Source organism: Lycium barbarum, chromosome 6 (genome assembly GCF_019175385.1).
Source record: "Lycium barbarum isolate Lr01 chromosome 6, ASM1917538v2, whole genome shotgun sequence".
Lineage (NCBI taxonomy): Eukaryota > Viridiplantae > Streptophyta > Magnoliopsida > Solanales > Solanaceae > Lycium > Lycium barbarum.
Window position 1 is genome coordinate 6,303,397 of NC_083342.1, and position 27,211 is coordinate 6,330,607.

At 32.5% G+C, this 27,211-nt stretch overlaps 3 protein-coding genes across 4 annotated transcripts; 1 reads left to right on the top strand and 2 right to left on the bottom strand.

The window, feature by feature from the left end:
* Positions 1–6,250: 6,250 nt before the first annotated feature.
* On the top strand, positions 6,251–7,432 carry LOC132600622 (probable CCR4-associated factor 1 homolog 11). The gene has a single exon (XM_060313918.1). It carries the CDS (start codon positions 6,530–6,532, stop codon positions 7,376–7,378), a length of 849 nt encoding a protein of 282 aa, XP_060169901.1. The 5' UTR covers positions 6,251–6,529; the 3' UTR covers positions 7,379–7,432.
* Positions 7,433–13,945: 6,513 nt separating this feature from the next.
* LOC132599496 (uncharacterized) lies at positions 13,946–17,361 on the bottom strand. Of its 2 annotated transcripts, XM_060312857.1 has the most exons (3): positions 17,018–17,361; positions 15,225–15,624; positions 13,946–15,076 (listed from the first exon to the last, which is right to left on the bottom strand). In XM_060312857.1, exons 2-3 carry the CDS (start codon positions 15,597–15,599, stop codon positions 14,354–14,356), a joined length of 1,098 nt encoding a protein of 365 aa, XP_060168840.1. In that variant the 5' UTR covers positions 15,600–15,624; positions 17,018–17,361; the 3' UTR covers positions 13,946–14,353. The 2 variants fall into 2 exon arrangements, with proteins under 2 accessions (XP_060168840.1, XP_060168841.1); XM_060312858.1 differs by lacking the exon at positions 17,018–17,361 and having other exon boundaries at positions 15,225–16,995.
* Positions 17,362–24,536: 7,175 nt separating this feature from the next.
* Positions 24,537–25,755, bottom strand: LOC132599497 (transcription repressor OFP6-like). The gene has a single exon (XM_060312859.1). The coding sequence runs from the start codon at positions 25,331–25,333 to the stop codon at positions 24,869–24,871; it is 465 nt and encodes a 154-aa protein (XP_060168842.1). The 5' UTR covers positions 25,334–25,755; the 3' UTR covers positions 24,537–24,868.
* Positions 25,756–27,211: the final 1,456 nt, after the last annotated feature.

Below are 27,211 nucleotides of genomic sequence, written 5' to 3' on the forward strand. Positions count from 1 at the left end.
TGATACATTTTCTATACACATACAATAGTGATACATATTCTATATAACAATGATACGGTTTCTATACGTATATGTATGATATATTTTTTATACGTATGATACACTTTCTATACAAGAATGATACAGTTTATATACATATGTTGGAATTATATATACACTTTCTATACAAGAATGATACAGTTTATATACATTTTCTATACAAGAATGATACAGTTTATATACACTTTCTATACAAGAATGATACAGTTTATATACATATGCTGGAATTATATATACACTTTCCTTTACAAGAATGATACAGTTTATATAAACTTTCTATACAAGAATGATACGGTTTATATATTGTATATGTATGAGACATTGTCTAGACGTATGATACACTTTCTATACAAGAATGATACAGATTATACATAAATTATACAACAATGATACATTTTCTATACTTATGTATGGAATATGTATAATATGTGAATCATTAGTGTATAATCAATGTATAACTAATGTATAATATATGTATGATTAGTAAGTATACGTTGATGATACATTTATTATACACAAATTACACAACAATGCTACAAACCTATGATACATATTCTATACAACAATGATACCTTTTTATACGTATAATACATTTTCTATACATAGTTAATCTTTAATGGCTTTTACGGGGAAAAAAATGATCTTTATTGGCGACTTATTGTCCTCTTTTTTTTTTTTTTTTTTTTTTTTTTGCAGCGGACTTTTTGTGGTGACTTTAGGTCGCGCTGGCTACACTTTGGGTTTGGAGAAACATGGGCCATCCGATGGGAATAGTGCCTTTATGTCCTTTTCCCTATATCTTTGCGATTTTAAGATAGGCTCACAAATATCCCTAGAACTTCTTAAAAGGGTGCCCTTGATTTTACTTCTATTTTTGTTTTGGATTTCTACTGGTGTCTGGTATCGCTTCGGCTCGACTAATCCGAATTTGCATTGAAAAATTCTACTTGGGGTCACAGAGACTCCTACTAAAGACTACCAAGTTAGGATTCCTAAGAGAAGAGAAGCCTGGAGTTGGAGGAGGTTGAATCGAAACTTATTCTTGCCCCCTTCTCTTATATTGTTGGAAGGCATTTTATTCTCCATGTCAAGTTTAAATAAGGCCACCTTTTGATTGCAGCCAAGGCAAGAACGCTGCGAATGGTTTTTGACTATAATTCCATAACTTGAACCTCAAATCTCTGATTAAGAATGGAGAATACTTATCATCTCACCACAATCTCTGGTGATGATTTTACCTCTGGTGCCACATGGCGACGCTTGTTACTACAAGTAAAACGTGTGGAAGCACACAATAAATTGCTTGCTTGAGTTTACTAGAGGAAACAAGCAATAAAGTGCTTGCTTGAGCTCAATTGGTCTTTGGTATGTTACTATAGGTAAAACATGGGGAAATCAATCATAAAGTGCTTACTTGAGCTCAATTGATATTTGTTATGTTGTGGGTAAGCTCGATTCAACTCAACTTGAACAAAATTTGGTTGAGCTGGCCGCTGAAGCCTACTAACGCTTATACTTGAGCTCAATAGATCATTGTTATGTTGTAGCCAAGTTTGATTCAGCTTGACTTCAACTCGACATTATAGCAATTAAATTCGATTGAGCTCGGCTCTGTTTGATGCACTAGCCTACGGACAAAGTGAGCATAGTGTAATTCGACAAATATCTTTTGACACATTTGCACAAGAAATTAAAACTATATCGAATGTGTGAGGCTCGTGTAAATATTGGTGGCTATTGATGATTAAACAAAGAACAAAATGGAAAACAATCTGATAAAATAAAGAAAGAAAATAAGAGTTTTACTTGGTCTCTATGAGACTATGAGTGTGCAGAATTGACCAGAAGTCCACCAGAGCAAAAGTCAACTTATCTAGTTGGGTCAATGAGAAGGATATAATAGTAAATTAGTACTAATTAGCCTCCATTATATTATAAAGGTCAAAGGCCATAAGAGAGAGAATGTCTTCTAAGAAGCAACAATGCCAACATGTTGACTGAGCCAAATTGCAGACTTTTCTTTCGTCTTCACTTGTTGTACGTAGTTTTAGTCACGTTTCCAATGAGATTAATGAATGATTAAACTTCAAAGCCGACATATTTTTTAATTACAGTAATATATAGATTGTATTAATAAAATCTATTTCCACGTGTTATAAAAGGGAAACAATCACAAAGTAGTATCCTTTATTTAGTGCATGTTTTTCAACTCCCAATTGTCATGGGGGAAATTATAAAGAAGTACTACGAAAGAACCATTTGTTTTTTTTTTTTTTGGTCGAAAGTTAAATTTTATTCAAACCAAAAGTATGCTGTACAATCTGCTAGTCCTTTTTTTGACTATGGGACTAGACCTCAGATTAAGGAACAACTCTACCTCTGCTAATCTCACTAAAGCAGCTAATTACAGTGTATAATCAAGCAGGATAATTGTTTAAACTCTCTAAGGCATGCCTCCACTTCTGCTGAGAATTTCCTCGAACATGCAGTTGGATGGCTAATGTGAAAGAACTTGGGATCCCTTCTTCGTAATATTACTTCTTTTGGGGAATTTTTAAATAACTTAAGAATTATATCGGGCAAAAACATGAAAAACATATTCTTAATTTGAGTAGAACAATAATGACCAACAATATGACATCACAAAATTCATTACGTCGAGATGTCGCATATAAAAGTATAGCAAAATCCTATTTAATTTATCTTAGTCGATTAGTGAACAAGTTAATTATTGTATTCTGATTTACAGAAAAAAGAAGCATTAACTTTAAATTATCTATCGAGTCATGAAGAAGATTCAACAATCAATAGAAACAAATTAACTGCCATTTAACGTCAAGCAATATGTGAAATTGTGAAGTAACACTCTCTCTATATAGCATATATTTAAAAATCCTTCTCCTAAAATATTCAACCTAGTCTAATGGTCAACAATCAATGTAAAGGTATATATTGGAATCAATAACTTTTAAGTGGGATATAGTCGACGTTATTTTCCGTTTTCTATCGGTTTTTGCACGGGCGGAGCCACAGGCGGATTTAGGATTTAAACTCTAGGGGTTTAACCTTCTAAATTTTTTAACATTAAACCATTATATTTCTAAAGTTATGGGTTCATATCTACAATTTATTATAAATTTAGTAAATTTTTACACATAAATTTATACACTGCATCAAAAGTTTGGGGTTCAATTGAACCCCAAGTTATAGTGCTTCATCCGCCTCTGGGCGGAGCCAGAGGGGTGAAAGGGGGGTTAATTGGACCCCCTTCATTGAAAAATTATACTATGTAGATAGGGTAAAAATGACTTCTTTTTTTGGTATATATATAAGTTGTTGAATCCCCTTAGCATAAAAACTTTTTTTTTAACCCCTTCCTTGAATTCCTGGTTTCGCCACTGAGTATTTGATATCCGTTTTGGAGCTCGACTAATTTGGTTTATGCCAGAAAGTCCCAGTTTGAAGGGTAAGACATTCTCTACTAGAGGCAATTCCGTTTCAAGGTCCAAACCGGAACCCAAAACTTTTGGTTAAAAATACAGAAGTACTTACCACCGCACTGACATATATGTTGGTGTTCGTCTATTAATGCATGCATATATCGCAACTTAAATGACCCAAAAAGTGATTGTAGGGACCAAAATAACTCAATAAAAAAAAAAGTTATCAAAGTAACCTTTGCGCACTAAATTAGTGCGCAATAGGGGTTATATTTTTTTTGTACAATTTTAAAGTTTTGAAATTTCACGTTTTTTTTATACTTTTGACCAAAGATTAGTCATGTTTCAAAACGCCAGAATATCAATATTCCATAGAGAACCTGTTATCTTTTTCTGCGAACAATAATGTAGGCTCAATACATCAAGAATACGTAAACGTTTGGATAGTCGTTTTAGGGGTTGTAAAGTGCCCCGAAGTAAGTTTTGTTTTGGAAACTTGTTATCTTTAGGTTTAAGTGTTTTAGTTTAAGGTTTAATGACGCCATTAAAAAAAATGTTTAAACAACGCAGTAAATTAATGCGTTATGCAAGTCCCATTAATTTTTTATCCAATAGCCTTAAGTAGTTATATAAATTGATAAGATAAAATTATCAAATAATGAGTATAGGGAGAAAAAGTCGTTGTAAATTGGTGAAAATTTAAACGATCATAACTTTGCGATCGGACGTCCGATTCATGCGATTTTTTTTTCTTGATTTTGTGTAGTTTCCGAGATGTAGCATGGCAAACTGCCGCAAGGCGGTTTGGCCAGGCCAGTTTTTAGAGAAACCTCTTTTTCCAATTCAATTTGAATTTTTCCCCAAATTGGTGCACAATTTTTATTCATCTTTAGTAAAAATCTAGTGATAAAAAATATATTTAGAGATGGTAATCCCGGGATAGTGATGTTTTGAATGTCAATTTCAAGGCTCGAAATTCAATTTATGAAAACAAGTTAGATTGCATTGGTGAACATTATAAAAAATAAAAAGTGTCTATTTTGTAGCTTTCACCAACTTTGCTTGGTGGTTTAGCCATCTCTTTTTTATGTCAACCACTAGGGATCAAACCTAGGTAGGAGCATTGAGAAAACAACTTGGGTGCATGCATGGTTTAAATTAAGTATATTTTTTGCACCTCTATTTCTTAATAATAAATATTATTTTACTCTTTGTTATTGTTATCGTTTATAACTAACTCGTGTGACATCCTAAACTAATTATAAATAAAACACTTAAACCTTTAATTAACAAGATTCAAACAAACAAAACTTACTTCGGGGCACTTTACAATCCCTAAAACAACGATCCAAACGTTTACGTATACTTGATGTATTGAACCTACATTATTGTTCGCAAGAAAAGATATCAAGTTCTATATAAAATATTGATATTCTTGCATTTTGAAACATGACTAATTTTTGGTTAAAGTATGAAAAAAACGTGAAATTTCAAAACTTTAAAATTGTAAAAAAAAAAAAAAAAATTATATAACCCCTATTGCGCACTAATTTAGTGCGCAATAGGACTTTACTGCTAATTTGCAGTTTGGTCCTATTGCGCACTAATTTAGTGCGCAAAGGTTACTTTGGTAAAAAAAAATTATTGAGTTATTTTGGTTTCTATAACCACTTTTTGGATCTTTTAAGTTGCGGACTCCATATAAAATGGTGTCAATGTACATTGACTAGACGTCTGTTACAATATACAGTACTCTTACAACCTAAAATTGGAAAAAGGGGGAAAAAGTACACAACTTGTATACAGTGATGTCAACTTTGCCCCGCACCGCACGATACATGCAACAGAATAAGCTCACATACAGTCTGTACAACACAAAAATCACACGCAACATAGGCAACAACAAAAGAAGACTTGTATTGTAACGTAACTCACCAATAAAGCCGCCTTTTGTAGACCAATTCCCTTTTGCACTGTGGTAACTACCAATGATTGTCTAATGCCAAACCTACTCCTGAGGTTTACGACAGGCAAAGAGCGGCCCGATGTACAAAACATCTCACGTTAACAAGAATTCGAAAAAAGGCCGCACTTTAATGAATGTGATGTTTATGATGCAATCGATCGAATTTCTTCATTCTTAATTAAGGTTTCAGGTTCGACTCCTAAAAATTAAAAAAAATTGAGTTTTTAAGCTGATTAACACAAATATCCACTTTTTAGATCCTCATTTAGATTTTATTTCTATTTTAGAAATTCTACAAAATGTAAAGTTTACTCTATGGGAAACTTTATGTTTGACTCGGGTTCAATATTGCTCATATAACTTTGTCACTATTATAAAGTACAGATAAAATATTAGACCGTCGTGTAATATTTGCGATAACTTTTAAAATTTAAACTATGATTGAATTTCTTCTTATAAAAAATTAGTTTGTTTAAAAGGTATCTATAGACCGCAAATAACTAGAAAAACTTCTACAAACTTTGAATTTTTTTTTAATGAGCCTTATATAACGCGAATTAAATACCGAATGGGAAACCAAAGAAGGTAATAATACAACATGATTTGATAAACAGTCCAGACGCGTGGAACCTAGACCAAAAAAAGAACCTTTTCCTTTCTCCTTCCTTGTCTGAACCGCATTTTGTTTTTGTTTTTTTGTTTTATTTTTTGGAAAAACACTGAACCTCCTTTTCCCACTTGGTAATCTTTTTCTAAACTTTTATTTATTTATTTATTTATTCCCCCGTTGTCTCCTCTCTTTCCCAGCAACACTCTAAAAATTCTTTATTCTCTTCTCTCTCTTTTTTCCATATAAAAACCACTTCTCTTCACCACAACCATCGCCAAATCAAAGCTTTTTTTTTTTTCTTCAGATCTGAATTTCACTACAAACCCATTATTTATTCAAGTTTTTAAGACAACCCATCTGAAAATCTTGAATAAAACTGATTTTTTTTTCTTCAGATCTGAATTTTACAACAAACCCATTATTTATTCGAGTTTTTACAACGACCCATCTTAAAATCTTGAAAAATTTCAACTCATGGCTGTTGAAAATATTGATTCGGATCCAAACCTGATTAAGATCCGAGAAGTTTGGTCAGACAATCTTGAATCAGAATTTGAACTTATACGTTCTATAATTGATCAATACCCTTTTATTTCAATGGATACTGAATTTCCAGGTGTAATTTTCAAGCCTGAAGTGGGTCCCTTTCGAAGGAATAAGCGACACGTGGCACAGTTACCGTCAGAATCTTACAAGTTGTTGAAGTCAAACGTTGATGTTTTAAACATAATTCAAGTTGGACTAACGTTGTCAGATTCTAATGGTAATTTACCTGATTTAGGTACTGATCATAAGTACATATGGCAGATTAATTTTTCAGATTTTGATGTGGAGCGTGACATGCACGCGCCTGATTCGATTGAGTTACTTAGACGTCACGGTATTAATTTCGAGAAAAATAAAGAATTTGGGGTTGATTCTGTTTATTTTGCTGAGTTAATGATGTCGTCTGGATTAATTTGTAATGAAAATGTAAGTTGGGTGACTTTCCATAGCGCGTATGATTTCGCGTACCTTGTAAAGATTCTCACGCGCCGAGAACTTCCTGAGGACTTAATTGACTTTTTGGAGATTCTCAGGGTGTTTTTTGGAAACAATGTTTATGATGTGAAACACTTGATGAGGTTTTGTGAGAGACTTTATGGTGGTTTAGACCGGGTTGCGGAAGCACTTGAGGTGAACCGGGCGGTTGGAAAGTGTCATCAGGCCGGTTCAGATAGCTTGCTGACGTGGCAAGCCTTTAAGAAAATGAGGGATGTGTACTTTGTAAAAGACGGACCGGAAAAATATGCCGGCGTTTTGTTTGGATTAGAAGTGTATTAATGAGGAATTAGTCCTAATTTTTTATTGTTAGTAAATAAAAATTTGTTTGGTTAATTCTTTTTGGTGGTAAATTGTGGTCTCTAATTTAGCTAATTTTAAAGATTAACAACAGTAAATACCTACTTGCATGGCCGCATCGATGGTTATATTAAATCAATACAACTTACCGTGATTAAGAAATTGATTAAGTAATAGAAGTTTATCTCTATATGTTTCTTCTAAGGAAGGGGTAAGGTACCCTCCCATCCCACTTTGAGGTATTACATCGGATATGTTATTGTTGGTAACTAATAGAAGTTGATATACACATGTCATGAATATAGTAACTTGGTATAAGTACACAGTTCGCTTAATGTTTGAATAATTTAATTTGTCTAATTGGCAATATGAATTCAAAGTTTACCATATAATAGGGTTGAAATTTTTTAGCTAAATTTTAGAGTGCTTGATGGATTGAAACATTGACTCTTGTAGCTAAATTTTAGAGTGCTTGATGGATTGAAACATTGACTCTTGTAGCTAAATGAAAGGTCGTCCTTTATAATTAGTTGAAGCTGAAATTTTGTCGGAGGTTGGACGATAATTTTGAGTTGAAGTTGTAAAGAAACATTTTAAAACTAAAGTTAAAAGGTGTTCTATTAAAATTCAAGTTATTTTTCAAAATACTAGAAATTGGCATGATTAGTAAAATGTTCTTCTATCGCTAGCCCTTGTCTTTTTCTTGTTTGACCTGTTGTGCGGTACTTCTTTTGATTTTGGACTTCGATTAATTTGACAAGTGATTTTGAGATTTTTGATTAAGAATGAAGGACTACTTATCACTTTATTAAGAACGAAAAAAAAGTTACGCTATATATATAAGATAATTATATTACTACTATATATATATAAGGGAGAACCAAGGGCTTTTGTAGTCCTTACAAAAAAAATTAAATTAATGTTAAACTTTTCAATTAATTATTTTTAGGTCCTAATGTTATTTTTTAAAGTCAATTTTACTTTCTTTTTTTTAATTATTTTATTATATAGGGGAAGGGAAAATGCGGGAGGGGATTACAACGTGGGGATTCGAACTCTCACCAACAAAGTGAAAATTCAGGTAGCTAACCAACTGAGCTACTAGATCTCTACGTCAACTTTACTTTTTATTCTTATGGTCTGCTTTTTAAAAGCTGTCGAACACCTACCTTATTTCTTATTTCACTTTCTTCTATTGATCTTATTTATTATCCTAAAAAAACAATCATTTCTTCGTCAGATATTCTTGCTTCTTGTCGCTCTCTGTTTTTTCCTTTTCCATTTGTTCCATATTATCCTCCAACTTTTTTTCCCTCCTGTTATTGGTTCGTTGGTCGTAGATTCTTACATGTAGGCATTTCTTTTACTTTATACTTTCATCATTGAATTTGAGAATTTCTGAAAATTTGTTTACTTACATGTAGGCATTTCTGTTACATTATATTTATACTTTACCGAGCTCATGTGTTTAAAAAAAAATTGTACTAAAATGATTTTCAGGTATAATTTTAGAAATTATTTAGTCTAAACTAAGGTTAAAAATCACATTTAACCAGCATAAACCCTTAACACAAAATAATGAGTGCATAATTTAATAAGTATCAAAACAGATTTATTTTTATCTATAAATAAAATCACACGCTTACAAATTCACAAAAATATGAAAATATTTTTTGATATATGATTTTTGCAAGTTGTAATTATCCTACTTTATCATCTTAGCTTAGGATATCGAATCACTTGTGTCCCTTTGAGATTTGCTAATTTTTCTACTTAACTTTGTTCCTCATAAATAAAGTTTTCATTAAAAATCATCTAATTGTGTGATGAAGAAACTTTAATAATTATAAAACTTATTAATAAAATATTATTAACCTGCAAATACATTAAATTAGTTATCCGGTAGAAAAATATACTCCCTCCGTCTCAATTTATGTGATATAGTTTGATTAGGCATGGAGTTTAAGAAAGAAAAGAAGGACTTTTGAAACTTATGGCCTAAAACAAGTCATAAACATTTGTATGGATGTAACTCATTTCATTAAGGGTAAAAGAAAAAAATTTAAGTTAGATTATTTCTAAATATAGAAATATATCATTCTCTTTTGTACAGACTAAAAAAAATGCGTATCACACAAATTGGGACAGAAGGAATAACAGGTTATACTTATTTAATAAAAAATTATATTTTTATATTTTGAATTTGAACCCGGGCTTAGCACGGGCATTTCATAACTAGTATATATATATGATGAATCTTTGGTGAAAATTCTATTTGCCCACCATTTAACCTTTGGTGCTCAGTTTGTAGCCATTTTTAATGTCAAATTGAAAAATGATTATCGCGTTTGTAATTACCTATAGATCATATACTACTAGCCACCAATTCTGGCCGACGTTGAAATAAGAACTATAAGGTGACTTGGTATTATTACACAACTATAGTAGACCAATGAATTAATTAATTGTGAGCAACTCAAAGTGGAACAAAGGTCAAGGAATTAAAATTATTGGTAAACAATATTGGTCTGGGATACTTCCACATTCTTCGGTAGTTGTTGCCGGCTTGAGTTGCCTTTCCTTTCCACATTTAAATTATATACATTATTAATGTAAAGAATTTTCATGATTAAATTATTCATATTTTTTGCAACCCTCAAAAAAATAGGTAGCCGCTATCTTTTGGGTGCTTACGGAGTAACCTGCTCACTATGCAATAACTCGCAAACCACACAAGAGGTGTAAATCGAACCAGGCATGCCAAGTGCGGCGAGCTTTGGCTGAGGAGGCTGCTGGCAAGGAGAATCAATCTTAGGTCTCTCATGTGGGAAATCACTCACTCAACCAACTCAGCTAACCCTTGTGGGTAACTTATTCTTATTTGGGAAAAGGGTCAAATATATTCCTCTACTTTGTTTTATTAGTTAAATATACCCTTCGTTAGTGAAAGTTAACAAAAATACCCCCGCTGTCTTCAAACTTCACATTTATGCCCCTATTTGGATGGAAATCCCTAAATTCTCTCAAATTTTTCAATTTTAAAAAAATTATCCACTTTTTTTGTTGACCCGCCCCGCCCGACCCGCGTATCATCATCATCAAGCTCTAGCTTCATCTTCTTCCATGAAGAAAAAAAAGAAAAAAAAACAAGAACACACCCAAATGATAAAATTCCAAAACTCACCTCAAATTTCATCTTTAAATCCAACACTCTTGGGAGTTAACACGACTCAGTGTATGTCACTTGTTTTGTTTCCAATTGGTTCATTGACCCGGCCCTTTTGTTTTTAGTAAATCTATTAGACTTGCTCTATTTAGGGGAATGTCGCCCTCCAACCCAAACGTAAGCTTAACGTCGGGGTGTTGATAGGATGAACTGGGTTATTTTGCCCCTGATTGAAACCCCTTATCAAAAATTTACCTTGTGTAGCTAAGTCAATTTTTTTTGTTTCTAAATATATATATTCTAAATGTTGAATTCTCTTTTAATTTGCAACTCAAGACCTTCTTCTTTGGTCCGATCGCTTTGCTTACTTGTCACCGGAGCATGTATCAAGTTATCAACTGCTCTTCAGTCTTCTACAATCTTAGTTAATGCTAAATTTTTTATACAGCTTAAATTCTAGTTCTAATTAAGAAAATTTATTCGTACTCAATGTTTATATTAGACCAATAAAAATATAACACATAGATTAACATAAATGAAGTTTGGATTGAAGTTATGGGTTTTTGAATTATGATCTTTCAAAGTTACTGGACTCTAAATTAATAATCTATATAATTCAATGGCTTTTTAAGAACTGTACAAAGTTTAAACTAAACTAATGGATTTCATCACCTGCGTAGAATACTTGACTTTTTCATGTCCAAGACCACAAAAAATATTATCACATAGATTAAAGCTCAACTCTGCGAGGCCTTTCGGAGATTGACCTTTCTTTCTCTTCTTCCTAGTCTAAACGGTCAAGCTCTCGTAATCAATCACTCCCGTTTTGTTCTGGTTAGCGAAGTTGGGATATTCTACATTGCGTAATGATAAATAGTAATACAAACTCAAGGGAGCAAAAAACAAGACTGAGATCTATATGGGCACACGTGCTGGTGTAATGTTAACGTGCTTTCTGAAGTCTCAATCATAATTGGCTAGCGTTTCATCTCACTATTCCTCTCCACTAAAAAGAGCGATTGAGATCTCGAGAACCTTTCCGAGCATAGCCGACACTCTCCCTTCGCTCCTCCTGTATACTAATATAATTTGACGTAAACGTGTAAATAGGAGCACGTAGTTAGAAATTAGAATTCCGTCATACTCACGTGATCAAATTGCATTGATAAAGACCCGCACTATAACTACGAGATGGGGCCACAGCCGACGTGCAAGGTTAAATATATTTGATTGAAGTCTCCACACACTCGTTTTCGGGTTTTGGAATATTATTAGTGCTAATAAGGCTGACAAGGAAGTACAGGATTCCAACATTTTTGGAGTTTAGTAGAAGTAATTTTGATAATCGCCTCAATATCAAAATTAAAAAGAGAGGGCTACTTATCACCTCACTAAGAACAGAAAAAGTTACGCTATATTTATAAGATCAACTGTTTATGTACAATATAATAAATGTGAATCTCTTGGTAATTAATTTATTTGCGTAACGATACCCCACCATTTAACCTTTGGTGCTCAGTTTCTAATTACCTATCGGTCATATACTACTAGCCAACAATTTTGGTCGACGTTTGAAATAAGAACTATAAGGTGACTTGGTATTATTACACAACTATAGTAGACCAATGATACGGGTGTTTACAATTATTACCTAATTAATTACTTAGGAGTCAACTCAAAGTAGAACAAAGGTCAAGAATGAAAATAATTGGTAGACAATATCGCTTTGGGAGACTTCAACTTTCTTCAGTAGTTGAGATTGGTGCAAGTAGTTGCCGCCTAGAGTTGCCTTTCCTTTTCACACCACATAATTCAAAGAAGTTAAATTATATAGTGGTCGTTTGGTACGCAGACAAATTTATGCTGGGATTATAGTCCTGGGACTAAATAATTCCTGGATTATTTAGTACTAGTCCTTTGTTTGGTTCATTGGATTAAAGATGGATATACCATGTATAATTCAAAGCATGTGTTTGGTTTGAAGTTGGATAAACCTAGATAAAGTTTTCATTTCCAATTTTAACCTTGATATTCCAATGGCTTATTGTGCATAAGTGCAAAAACATACAAGAGATCCAACTTGGTGCATAGGTTATAAATTACCCATTATAATGAACTCTCACTAAAAAATTTTTTCTTCGTACAACTTTGGTTAGTCACTCAAGCTAGTAAATTGGTTGCCTAGAAAGCAAAAAAACAGAAACTGAAACTGAAACTAGGTGCTGGAAATGCAAGAATTGTGCATAAAACTATGCAAAAATGATGTAGAAAATGCAGAAATTATGCAGAAAAATGCAAAAACTGAAGCCAAAAATTGCAGAAACTGTGCAAAAATGATGTAGAAAATGCAGAAACTGTGCAGAAAAATGCAAAAACTGAAGCCAAAAAATGCAGAAACTGTGCAAAAATGATGCAGAAAATGCAGAAACTGTGCAAAATGATGCAGAAACTGTGCAGAAAAATGCAAAAACTGAAGCCAAAAAATGCAGAAACTGTGCAAAAATTATGCACAAAATGCAGAAACCGTGCAAAAATGATGCAGAAACTGTGCAGAAAAATGCAAAAACTGAAGCCAAAAAATGCAGAAACTGTGCAAAAATGATGCAGAAAATGCAAAAATTGAAGCCAAAAATGCAGAAACTGTGCAAAAATGATGCAGAAACTGTGTAAACATAATGCAGAAAATGCAGAAACTGTGCAGAAAAATGCAAAAACTGAAGCCAAAAAATGCAGAAACTGTGCAAAAATTATGCAGAAAATGCAGAAACCGTGCAAAAATGATGCAGAAACTGTGCAGAAAAATGCAAAAACTGAAGCCAAAAAATGCAGAAACTGTGCAAAAATGATGCAGAAAATGCAAAAATTGAAGCCAAAAATGCAAAAACTATGCAAAAATGATGCAGAAGCTGTGTAAACATAATGCAGAAAATGCAAAAACTGAAGCCAAAAATGCAGAAACTGTGCAAAAATGATGCAGAAACTGTGTAAACATAATGCAGAAAATGTAGAAACTGTGCAGAAAAATGCAAAAACTGAAGCAAAAAAATGCAGAAACTGTTCAAAAATGATGCAGAAACTGTGTAAACATAATGCATAAAATGCAGAAACTGTGCAGAAAAATGCAAAAACTAAAGCCAAAAAATGCAGAAACTGTGCAAAAATGATGCAGAAAATGCAGAAACTGTGCAAAAATGATGCAGAAAATGCAGAAACTGTAAATGATGCAGAAACTGTGCAGAAATGATGCAGAAACTGTGCAGAAAAATGCAAAAACTGAAGCAAAAAAATGCAGAAACTGTGAAAAAATGATGCAGAAAATGCATAAACTGTGCAAAAATGATGCAGAGACTGTACAAAAATGAGTGCAGAAACTGAAACTAAGATTTGTAGAAACATACACAAAATACCATACCATAAGAAAAGTTCAAAATACATGATTAGCATTCATATATAATATTTACATTTGCATCCTCATGCTCTTCTCCGCCACATATCAAGTTTATAGAGCGGAGGCATCAAAATATAATACAACCATTAAACCTTTTGAAGATGATGAATTTAGCAAAAATTATCAACCCATGGCCAGCCCGTACAATCATATTATGTACTTGGAAACCTATCATTGACAACCATCCACACATATAACATTGACATCTACATCCTCATGCTCTTCCCGACTACATATCAAGTTTATAGAGCTAAGGCTTCAAAAACAGATACAATCATTAACCCTTTTGAAGGTCGTCAATTTAGCAAAAATATCAACCCATGGCCAGCCCTTACAATGATATTCATGTACTTGGAAACATATCATTGACAATCATCCACACAATGTTTTGACGTTGAAGTTCACCCATTCGTAAGAACAAATCCATTTTTCTAACATCAGAAGTAAGCCCCATTGATGCTTTGATTTGTTGATCTGGACTATACAACTCTTGATAAGTAGGGGATGAAAGGATATCTAAAACTTTTCCACGAATTTCAGATTCATCACGCGCCCCATACATGTCAATTAAAGCACCCATTGTTTTGCTGTGATTTGCCGTAAATTCCTTCATAACATCAACTAAATCCCTTAAAGCTGTCTCGTTAACATCTTCAACAGTTCTTTTTCTTTTTTTGCTTCTCTCTTTATCATTGACATTAGAAGAGGAGCTTCTAGTATTTTTACCTTGTTGTTGGTTTTGTTGGTGTTCGGTATTTACACTTTCAGAAGCTTTATCTGCACTTTGAGAAGCTCTACTAGGTCTATAAGCATTTTCGTCTTCTCCAGGGGCTACATCAGGTTCATGTCTAGCATCTTCTTCATCATCTTCATCATCAACTTCAATAAGAAATCCTAATCTCCTGTCATTAGAAACTCCTTGACCTTGGCTCCTAACAATTTCCTCAAAAGCATCTTCCGGCCCTTCTGCAAACTCTCCCGTTGCTCTATCTTTTCCAAATATTTCTTCCCAATTCTCGAACAATGGCCATGTCTTGTTTTGCATTCCTTTGGCATTTGGATCAGCCTATAATAAAATAGGATAAAGCAACATATTCAATCAACATACGTACTTTATAAGTATACAAATTATACTTGGCATATGCAACAGAAATCACATGTTAAGAAACTTTATTAACAACATATTTGATGAGCAGAAATAAAATTTTCATTACCTTAACAAACTCATCCCATTTGCTTGGATCATCAACTATAATTCTTCCTTCACCATAATGAAAGCCCAAACCACTACGACTTTTTAATAAAGCTATAGTCCCGTAATCCTTCTTCCATATTTTCATTTTAGAATTAATATGTGGTTGAGATTTCAATCCACAATTAGGATGGATTTTGTTTAAATAAAGCTCCAATTCCGTCATGTATCCAGGCCTAAAGGTGCCATTATCCGCTTTCCAACCCTTGACACACAAATCCTTTAAACCATCAATAAGAGTGCATTCTTCTTCTAGTGTCCATGACCTTCGGCTCTGAGGTGTTGCTCGGCTCGACCTTTTTGATGCTTGGTCAGAAGATGATGTGTGATTACTCATTCCGTCAATATGATATTGACCAAAGCTGATCAAATAAACAACATAGTAAGAAATAAGCAAGTATTTGCTATTTGCAATCAAATAATTAAGAACCTTAACAAGAAGATGTGAAGTCACTTAACTTATGACTCACTTATAAATATTTTATCCATCACCAAAAAAAAAAATACAACTAAATTGTTCAGGAAAACTAATATTGTGAGACTAACTCATAGATACACTGCTTATATTAAAAAAAGAAGTAAAAGCATACATAAAGATTCACTACTTGTCTTCAAAAAGATATTGTTAGATATACATTAAGGTGAATTGTCTCCACAAACAGCAATGTGAGGCATACAAAAAGATTCACTATTTGTCTTCACAAAATATCACTAGCTACTACATCTTCCAATGGACGAAAAACATACCAAAAGTGTACAAGCACCACAAATTGACAACAAAACTTAAAAATTACAAGCACCACTATATCGAGTGACCCGTCTATATCTAGATTGTCTTCTTAAAATTATGTTGTAAATAGCCATAAAAAGACAAATAAAGACAACATATGAATGCACCATAATCTCCTCAAGGATGATAAAGCATTCGAGATCGCACAATTGTTGAGGATCCATAGACACCTATTTGTCATTTAAAAATTGCAAAATCATTATTAAACTGAGCATATATACTGAAACATAGATATTACATAATATAAAACTGAGTTCTTGTTTTCTTCTCATGTACAAATAAATTTCACCATTGTCACCATCGGTCACTAGAACAAATAAGTTTCACAAAAGAGTTACATTTTTCACCGCAATACGGTGCTCTTTTATAACTGGTGACAATTAGAAATAGTATAGTCATCTATAAACACAATAGTTCTAGTTGAATCATTACATCAAAAGAAGGTAAAAAAACGTCAATATCCCGCTAAATCTCCATTAGTAACATAAAAATAACATTGAAAAATTCGAAGCTTCAAAAAATCAAAACCAGTACAACAAAAATCCAAACCCCAACATTAGTGATTACAAAATGTGAATCTTCCTCTCATTTTCAAAAAAGTGTAACCATTTATCCACATTAGTACTGATAAGAGGAATACAACCGAAGAAATCTAAGAGGAACTCAGATTTAGCATGGTATTACTCCCGAGAGAAACTAAACAATAAGACCTGCTACTTTATTCAATGATCAATAAATACACAAAATTAAAAAAAATTAATAAAAAATAAAAATTTACAAGAATAGGAAAGTGAAGAAAAAAAAAAAAAAGAGGAGGAAAACATGAAGTAGAAGGGAGAAGATTTCTTGTGATACCAAAAATTTATCAATTTGTAAGTAGAATGATAAAGGTTTTTTTTTTTTAATGATAATACATACATGGTAAAGTAACAGAAAAGGAGAACAAAATAGCAGGACAAACTTACAGAGATGGATTTCTTGGAGTATCAATATGTTGGATTTGTTGGAGTATCAATCTCCCATAGCTGAGTGCCCAAAGCTCTGGTGGGAGAAGTGGAGATGAGAAAAGAAAATTCTGGAAAAGCGCTATACGTATATATGAAATAGGTTAAGGGGCAAGATGGTCATTTAAAAAATTTATCCCAACATATATTAGTACCGGTATTAGTTATACCAACTAGAAAAGGGGATAATATTATCCCAATTTATGGTATAATTTTGTACCAGTACTAATTAATAACTCAAACCAAACATGGTACTAATTTAACCCAAAAATTTAGTACCAGTATATCCCATCTTATACCCTATACCAAACGACCCCATACATTATTAATGTAAAGAAATTTTGCATGATTAAATTATTCGTATTTATTGTAATAGGTAATTTTTCTTATTTAGAATTATAAATTTCACATATCAGAGGCTAATTATCTACAAATATCTTGTGAATGACCTTATAGTATAAAAATTCCTTATACTGAAGGATGTCGCACTTGTTTACAAAACTGATATAAGTTGTGGGCTATTGCAAATAGACTTTCTCTATTTAGGGGAGTGTCGCCCTCCAATCCAAACATAAGCTCAACGTTAGGGTGTTGAAAAGAAGAACGGGGTTATTCCGCCCCTATTAGTAGCGGAATCATAATCTGAAATTCCTGTTCAAAAGATAATATTGTGTATCTAAATCAATTTTTTTGTTTTTAAATATATATTCTATAGGTTGAATTCCTCTTGCAACTCAAGACCTTCTTTCGTCCGGTCGCTTACTTCCTCACGATGAGAATGTCTCAACTGTTCCTCATTCTTCTACGAGCTTAGTTGATTTATGGTTTAAACTCTAGTTCTATTAAAGTATAAACTTAAACATATATGCTTGATATTTATATCAACCCAATAAATATATATACATAGATAAACATAAATGGAGTCAAGATTTGAAATCTACGAATTCTGAATTCTGATCTTTTTAAGTTATATATATATATATATATATATATATATATATATATATATATATATATATATATATATATATATATATATATATATATATTACTGGTTTTCATTGCCTGCGTAGGGATTTTTCTATGTGCAAGATCAAAGAAAGTATTACCCATAAAGCTTGCAAAGACCTTTTGGAGATTGACCTTCTATTTCTCTTCTTATCGTCTAATTAGTTGAGCTTTCGTAATCGATCGCTCATATGTCTATTTTGTTCTGGCTAGAGAAGTCGGGATATTCTACGTTTAGTGATAAATAGTAAAGTTATGAACTCAAGCCAGCAAAAAACACGATTGAGGTCGATAGGGGTATTACTGGTAATTGCTAAGGTGCTTTCTGAAGTCTTAACCATAATTGACCAGCGTTTCATCTCACTATTCCTCCCCACTAAAAAGAGCAACAGGGAATCTTGAGAACCTTTTCGAGCATAACCGACACTCTCCCTTCGTTCCTCCTAGATACTAATATAATCTGACGTAAACGCGTAAATAGGAGCAAATAGTTGGAAATTAGAATTCCGTGATACTCACATGACCAATTGCATTGCTAAAGACCCGCACTATAATACGAGATTGACATCTCAAGTGGCCTTATCAGACGTGCAAGGTTAAATATATTTTGACTGAAGACTCAACAGACTCGTTTTTGGATTTTGCAATATTATTACTGATAGGCCTGACAAGGAATCACGGGGATTCCAACACTATTATAGAGTCCGGGGCCTAAAAAGTATAAAAATACACGGTATTTATCAAAACGGAATGACCAAAAATTTATATCTCAAAAGGGGTATATCGTGGATTGATCCACGATATACCCCCCAAAAAAATTTCATCTGACACCAAGTCAACGAAAAAAAAAATTAATTGTATAGCGTGGACTGATCCACGTTATACAATTAATATTTTTTTTTCCAACGTTTTACAAAATAGGAGTCCGGAACCAAAATGTCCGAAGTGTTTTTTCCATACTTTGACCAACGATTAGTCGTGTGTCAAGACTCCGAAACGTCAATATTTTATCTAGAACCTGATATTTTTTTCTGCGTATAATAATGTAGGCCCAATACATCAAGGATACGTAGACGTTCGGATAGTCATTTTAGGGGTTGAAAAGGTGCCTGAAGTAAGTTTTGTTTGAAAAAACTTAGTGATTTTCCATACTTTGACCAACGATTAGTCGTGTGTCAAGACTCCGAAACGCCAATATTTTATATAGAACCTGATATTTTTTTCTGCGTACAATAATGTAGGCTCAATACATCAAGGATACGTAAACGTTCGGATCGTCATTTTAGGGGTTGAAAAGGTGCCCAAAGTAAGTTTTGTTTGAAAACAAGTTGTAAAGTGGTCAAACTTTAGATGGTCATAACTTTGCGCTCGGACGTCCGATTTACGCGATTTTTTTTTATTTTGGGTATTTTTCCGAGATCTATGCGGACAAGCTACCGCAAAGCGGTTTGGCCGAGCCGATTTTAAAAAAAACACCTTTTATCCCATTCAATTTCAATTTTCCCCCAAATTAGCGTGAAATTTTCAGTTTTATTTACCTATAAGATGATGATACGCAATAGATTTCAACGTAAAAATCCCGGGGTAGTGTAGCTGTGAATGTCAATTTCACTTCTGCGGTTTCAATTTTTGAAAATAAAGCTGACTAATTTTCTCGACATATAAAGTTGACTAAAATAACCTTACAGTCAAACACTAACTTTTTTCAAACAAAACTTACTTCGGGTTCAGGAGCGCGGACTACAACTAGAAGGAGGAATGAAGTGTAGTACGTGCAAGCAAACAGGTCATAAAAAGAATCGCTGCCCCGACAGAAATCAGTAGTTGTTGTTGTTGCTTGTTGGTTTTTATGTTTTTTCTTAAGTTGTACGATCGTTGTATAACATGTCTTGTACTGTTTAATAGTTAATATGTAATTTAACATTTACTACTCAGTTAATGTGTGACGTTTATTTAACTTATATTTTATTTTTTATTTCTGTTTGCATATATAACACATTTAATTATTGCATGTGTTAAAATATTTATTTGAGTTAATCACGCTTTAAAAATTAAAAAAATCAATAATTTTTTTTTATTAAAAACATAACCGAATATGATTTAAATTTAGGCAACGTCTTACCAAGTATTTGTTAAACGCTGGAAAAAGTTTTTTAATTGTATAACGTGGACTGATCCACGTTATACAAGTTATAATTGTATAACGTGGACTGATCCACGTTATACAATTAAAAAAAAAAAATATTTTTCGTTGACTTGGTGTCAGATGAAAAAAAAAATTGGGGTATATCGTGGACCCCTTTTGGTATATAAATTTTTAATCATTCCGTTTTGATAAATACCGTGTATTATTATACCCTTTAGTTTCCGAATATTGGAGTTTAGTATATATCATTTTGATATTCGATGCATCAATAACTTTTTTTCCCCAACAAATATAATATTATATATGCACATATTGCTCTCTTGGGGCCCAAATATTTCGGATTCGCACCGGAAATTCATTTTAAGAGTAAAGAAACTTTCTGCTAGACACTGACTTTATTTTTCGAGGTCTCAGGTAGATTCACGCCCAAGGAATATATAGGTTCATACCCTGGAAATTTATCGAATTGCTTTTGACAAGAAAGTTTTATTTTCAAAGTGAAATTTTCTAGCATGAATTCTGATGACTCAGGATAAAACGAGCGCCAAAACAAGATGTGAACGAAACATAACTTATACAAAGCTTTGATTTGTAGATTATTCAATTGATATGAAGCGTATTTTGCATAATTTTCCTGACACTTTTGATTTTGGTATGCTTTGCGACTTAATGCACACAAAATAGTTACCATGTTGCACTTCTCATGAGTCAATTTGATTTAATCTTCAAAGCTAAATTATATTAGATTAATTTAATATTTTTAATATTAAAATGTAAATATTCAAAAATTACACGGAAAGTACTAGTAAAAGTTGCAATTCTTTTCATATTAATGTGGTGAAAGCCTCTTTAAAGTATTGATGAAAGTTCATGTAATTTGACTCTTGTAAAGCGAAACGTAACGAGTATTTTGGGATGGAGGGAGTACTCTTCTAGATCCTTTTACTATGGTACGTACATTGTATGTGGTCGCTATCTTAGTCGGTCTCGATTTTGATTTTTCTATTTTCCTACAGAGTATCAATTTGACTTTAAAGATGCCTGATTTTGGTCATCAAATCATTTATGACATAATATAAATTGAGTCGCTACTTTATAAGTGCTTACCATTGTTTTAAAAAATTTAGTTAGTCCAAGTTAAATATTACTCTAAATATTGATCAAATCAAATAGTAGCAAAATCAAAATAGGCCATCCAAAATGAGCTGGCAAAGAGGCTAAAATGATTAAATCTCCTTCATAAAGACCATCAAATGGGCTTTCCAACTTCTGCTAGTATGAGGTTTGGGCTTGAGATGCTTCCAAGGAAAATCCCAATCTTTAGTTAATCCCAATATTGCACATTGGTCTAGTCTAGGAAAAGAAAGGTAGAAATAGTGCCTACTGACCACTTTTCGGCCTAATAATTATGGTCCTAGAATTTTAAAATTAAAACTCCAGAATAGTGATTATTTCGCAATCGGAAAAGGCTCAAAAATGCTCTTAACCTATTGGAAATGGCTCCAAAATGCCCTTCATTCACCTATTGGGTTAAAAATGCCCTTTAGTTAACAGAAGTGTGACATGGCTAGAAATTTATGTGGATCAATAAAAAATGGCCACTGACATGGAATTTCATTAAACAAGTGGCCATTTTTTATTGATCCACATAAATTTCTAGCTATGTCACACTTCTGTTAACTAAAGTACATTTTTGAACCTAAAGAAAACGTTAAGGGCATTTTTAACCCAATAGGTGGATGGAGGGCATTTTTGAGCCATTTCCAATAGGTTAAGGGCCTTTTTGAGCCTTTTCCGTTTCACAATTACATAAATTAAAAAGGAGAAAGTTATAGCTTATGGACCAAACTAACAAGGGTTATTAGCACTTAGGCTTTGTGCTGGTCTTTAAATTTCGGCCCTCATAACAAACAACTTTTTCACAGGGCATCATTTTATATATTTGCATTATAATATCCCACAAGTTATGTCTCGCATGGAAAATGAACTTATGCCCCACTAGGCATAAGTTCGATTGCCAAAGGACAAAAATTAAAGGCCAGTTCAATTGAGGGACAATTTGTGCAATTTCTTCAACTAACAAGCTATGGCTTATGGCCCAAATTAGTGGGTAAGGAACGCTATCGCGAATGAGGTATTACAGGGCAAGGCCTGCGATCACGAAAGACATGACCTTTAGGCCTAAGTGCTCGATCACGTAGAGTTGGCAACAATCATAATACTACAATTCGGGCCAGATTTTGCAAAGTTTTACGAAGGTGGTTTGGCTATATTTGTAATTAGCATTAGCTACTTCGGCCATATTTGTAATTCATGTTAGTAACTATAAGTAGTACTTAACTCTTAGGTTATTTTCATTAGCTAGTTTTTTTTTTTTTTTTTTTTTTTTTGGAATGAAATTGATTAACTTAGCATTCAAGCACATTTGTATTTATGTAGAGATATATTCGCTAAATTGAAATGTTTTTTAAAGGATGAATTCCACAAAATCAATCGAAGTTTCTATATGGACATATTATCCCCTTGAGCATGTTAACTTTTTCGAGATATACAGCCGTAAAGATTCAGCAATTACCATTAACCTTTTTGTAAATATATATACCTCGACATGGCTAAATATTACTAATGTTTTCTTTATAATAATAATATGCATTCAAGAAGAGATTTTGACATTTTATAAATAAAGAAGAATTGAACCCAACCCCGCATGTTCTCATGGTTAATGTAAGTGACAGTTAAGAAGGATGATGCATATGAAAATGAGACATAACGCAAAATAAGTGAGAACATAAATTTGATAACATAGACACATAACTACTTATTAATTTAAGACCAGAACCAGCAGAGTCTTCATTGTAAGTGTACACCACATATATTTGAAAACATAGACACATAACTACTTATTAATTTAGGACCAGAACCAGCAGAGTCTTCATTGTAAGTGTACACCACATATATCATGGGATGTTCAAGAAATTAAAATCGAACCAAATTGACGTAAATGTACACTACATTTAGAGTTGATTTATTTGTTGTTTTAATAATTAATGTTAGATAAGTTAGAACGCACGTACGAATGTGAAATAATTGTTTGATACATGAAAGTGAATCATTGAAAGTTGAAACATCTCATAAAGAAAATTCTCAGATATAGATACTTCAATAGAATAGGTTAATTGTTTTTTCGATTATATATCGATATGAAAAATTATGTTCTTACGTCTAGTAGATTGAATGAAATGATCTGAATTTGTATTTCATTTTAAAAGAAATTTGAAGAATTCCGATAAAAATCGAAACAAACAAAACAACTCTAGTCTGTTTGGTTTGATAATTGGTTTATATCTTACAAATCAACTTAGTTAATTTGGTTTTGATTTAGATGAAAATTGAACCGTGAAAATCATGTTTATGACCAGAAAGTACAATAGTAACAATAACGATTATGCTCCAATTTCACACAAGTTAGAGTCAAGTCAAACTATATGAATCCTCACTGATCATGTTTTTCTGATTTAAATTCAACTCATGTCGTAATCACATTAAAATAAAATAAAATTGAAAAGAATCAAAATATTAAACTAAAATATTTGAAAAACAAAAGAATATCAATTAGAACAACGTTGTTTCATTACAAACAATTTACACGGCCTTCATTGCTTCTACGCTTTCCATTTGCTCCTCCTATTTAATTAACAAACCCCATGATGTACAAACACTGAAGACGAACATGTTCCCATGTGTGAATTCATCAATGCATTTAATTGCCTAACTGCTCGGACTCTCTAAAAATATTGTTATATTTATATCATATTCTTACAAATTTACATTATTTTTAAAAGACTCGATACACAATCTTCGTCATTTTTAAAGAATTCGAACAACATATGTGCTAACCTATACTGCTCGAATTCTTTAAAAATGCTATTGCATTCGTGTATTCTATACACAAGACACTTTTAAAGAGTTCAAGTAACATTTGCACTAACCTATATTGCTCTAACTCTTCAAAAATATTGTCATATTCGTATAAGATTCTCCCAATATACATTAATTTCTAACACACATCCGTCAATATTTTAAAAAAACCGAGCAACATAAGCGCTAACACGTGCCAATTCAACAACAACAAAAAAAGACTAGCTAGGCTCGAGACTCAAACTTCTCTATTTTGAATGTGAAATTTGGACATACAATCTCTAAGTTTCTTGAAAAATAATTTACATAAAAAATAACTACTCCCTCCGTTTCAATTTATGTAAACTCATTTGACTGGGCACGACATTTAAGAAAGAGTGAAGACTTGTGGTTCAAAATAAGTCTTGAATATTTGTGTGGTTATAAATCATTTCATAAAATGAATTTATTTTCAAATTAGGAAAAAGGTCATTCATTTTGGTACAGACTAAAAAGGAAATAGATTCACATAAATTGAAACAGAGGGAGTATAAATCACAGTAATTAACAATTTAAACTATTTAAAGGGCATACGAATAAATTGCAGTAAAAAAAAATTCTTGTTTGACTATCGAAAAACAAAAAGTTTCACATAAATTGAGACAAATTGAGTACTATTTCTGAAAAATCTAACAGGCCCCTGTATTTTCGAAGAATCCAAACAATATAACTGCACACACATGCCAATTAAAAAAAAAATCCTAGCTAGGCTCCTCCTTATTTGGAACAATTTTGCCATTATTCCAGATCTCCATGAAAGCTTGAACAATAACATCATGATGAGAACTTGAATTGAGCTTTAAAAAACAATTCAAAAGCTCATTCAAATCATCACACGAATGAATCTCTTTTTCCATTATCATTTGCAACATGGATTGCCTGAAATCCTTAAACGGATCATCAGAATCCTTAACGACAGCAACACTTCCAACAATCTTGGAAGGCAAATTATTGCTACTTGTAATATCAACCGTTTGATCAAAATCAAGTGGTGGAGATGATGAATCCAATGAGGTGGAAGTGTGATCAGAATTAGAGCTTGAAATGGGCTTGGGTTTGGGCTTTGAATCGGGTTGGATTATGTCTGATAATTTGGGTTTGCCACAACCACAACCTGTTACATTTGAAGTTATGCAGTTCCATTTGTTCTTGTTTTTTGAAGACATTTTGAAGAAGAAGAAGAAGAAGTAGTGTTTCTTGTTGAAGAAAAAGAGAAAAGAAGAAAGAACATATAGAAAATTAGTTACCGTGTGGATTTATATTAAAAGATATACTAAAGCCCGCTTGGATGGGCGCTTTCAGGGGTCGAGGTACGTGGTGGTGAGGATGTTCACCCGAATATCTTCGGTAAAAAAATTATAGTATATATATGTTAAATTTTTTGTATTTATATAGATATATTAACTTTTGAGCACCCTGAATAAATGTAAAAGGTTAGCTCAAGCGGTTTAGAATGTTCAAAATTGTCTTTAGTGTCTTAGGTTTGATCCCTAAGGACAATATAGTTTTTTATATTTAGCTTTTTTTTTTTTTTTAAATTTCATGAGTGAAAATTTTAGATCTGTCACTGGACGTTTTTGACATACAAGCCAAAAGTTAAGTTAAAAATTTTAGCTTATGACTTATTTTTGTTGTTTTGACGGTAAAATAAGTGCTTAATAATTTTTTTATTATTTTACTCAGACACTATAAAAGTGCTTAAAAGCAATTTTAGCTTATAAACACTTAAAATAAGCAATATAAAGAGTCCGGAACCAAAATGACTCAATAAAAAACTAAGTGAAAGAAAATACCCCAACAAAAAAAAAGTTACAAAACTACCTTTAGCGCAGTATTTTACTGCGCGCTAAAGCAGTTCACGGAGACGGAGCCGTTAACTGCTTTAGCGCAATATTTTACTGCGCTAAAGAAATATTTTTTTTTGTATAACGCAGTAAAATACTGCGCTATAGCGAGCACTAAAATAAAAATTGGTAAACTTTTTTTTTTTGCAACACTTAGTGTGTTTTTTCATACTTTGACCAACGATTAGTCGTGTGTCAAGACTCCGAAACGTCAATATTTTATATAGAACCTGATATTTTTTTCTGCGTACAATGATGTAGGCTCAATACATCAAGGATACGTAGACATTCGGATCATCATTTTAGGGGTTGAAAAGGTGCCCGAAGTAAGTTTTGTTTGAAAAAACTTAGTGTTTGACTGTAAGGTTATTTTAGTCAACTTTATATGTCGATAAAATTAGTCAGCTTTATTTTTAAAAATTGAAACCACAGAAGTGAAGTTGACATTCACAGCTACATTACCCCGGGATTTTTACATTAAAATCTATTGCGTATCATCACATTAAAATCTATGAAAATTTCACGCCTATTTCGAGGAAAATTGAAATTGAATGGGATAAAAGGTGTTTTTTTTAAAATCGGCTCGGCCAAACTGCCTTGCGGCAGCTTGTCCGCATAGATCTGGGAAAAATACCCAAAATAAAAAAAATAAATCGCGTAAATCGGACGTCCGATCGCAAAGTTATGATCATCTAAAATTTGACCACTTTGCAACTAGTTTTTCTCCCTATATTTTTTAAATACTTTTTTATCAAATTGAATTAGATTTATATTCAAAATAAAGTTATGTCTTGATTAAAAAATAACACGCTCGAATCAAAATCTTAAAAAATAAAGCACCCTAAAGTTTCCAAACAAAATTTACTTTGGGTACCTTTTCAACTCCTAAAATGACTATCCGAACGTCTACGTATCCTTGATGTATTGAGCCTATATTATTGTATGTAGAAAAAATATCGGTTCTATATAAAATATTGACGTTTCGGAGTCTTGACACACGACTAACCATTGGTCAAAGTATGGAAAAAACACTAAGTGTTACAAAAAAAAAAGTTGGCCAAAAAACACAAAGTTTTTTCAAACAAAACTTACTTTGGGCACCTTTTCAACCCCTAAAATGACTATACGTATCCTTGATGTATTAGGCCTACATTATTATACGCAGAAAAAAATATCAGGTTCTATATAAAATATTGACGT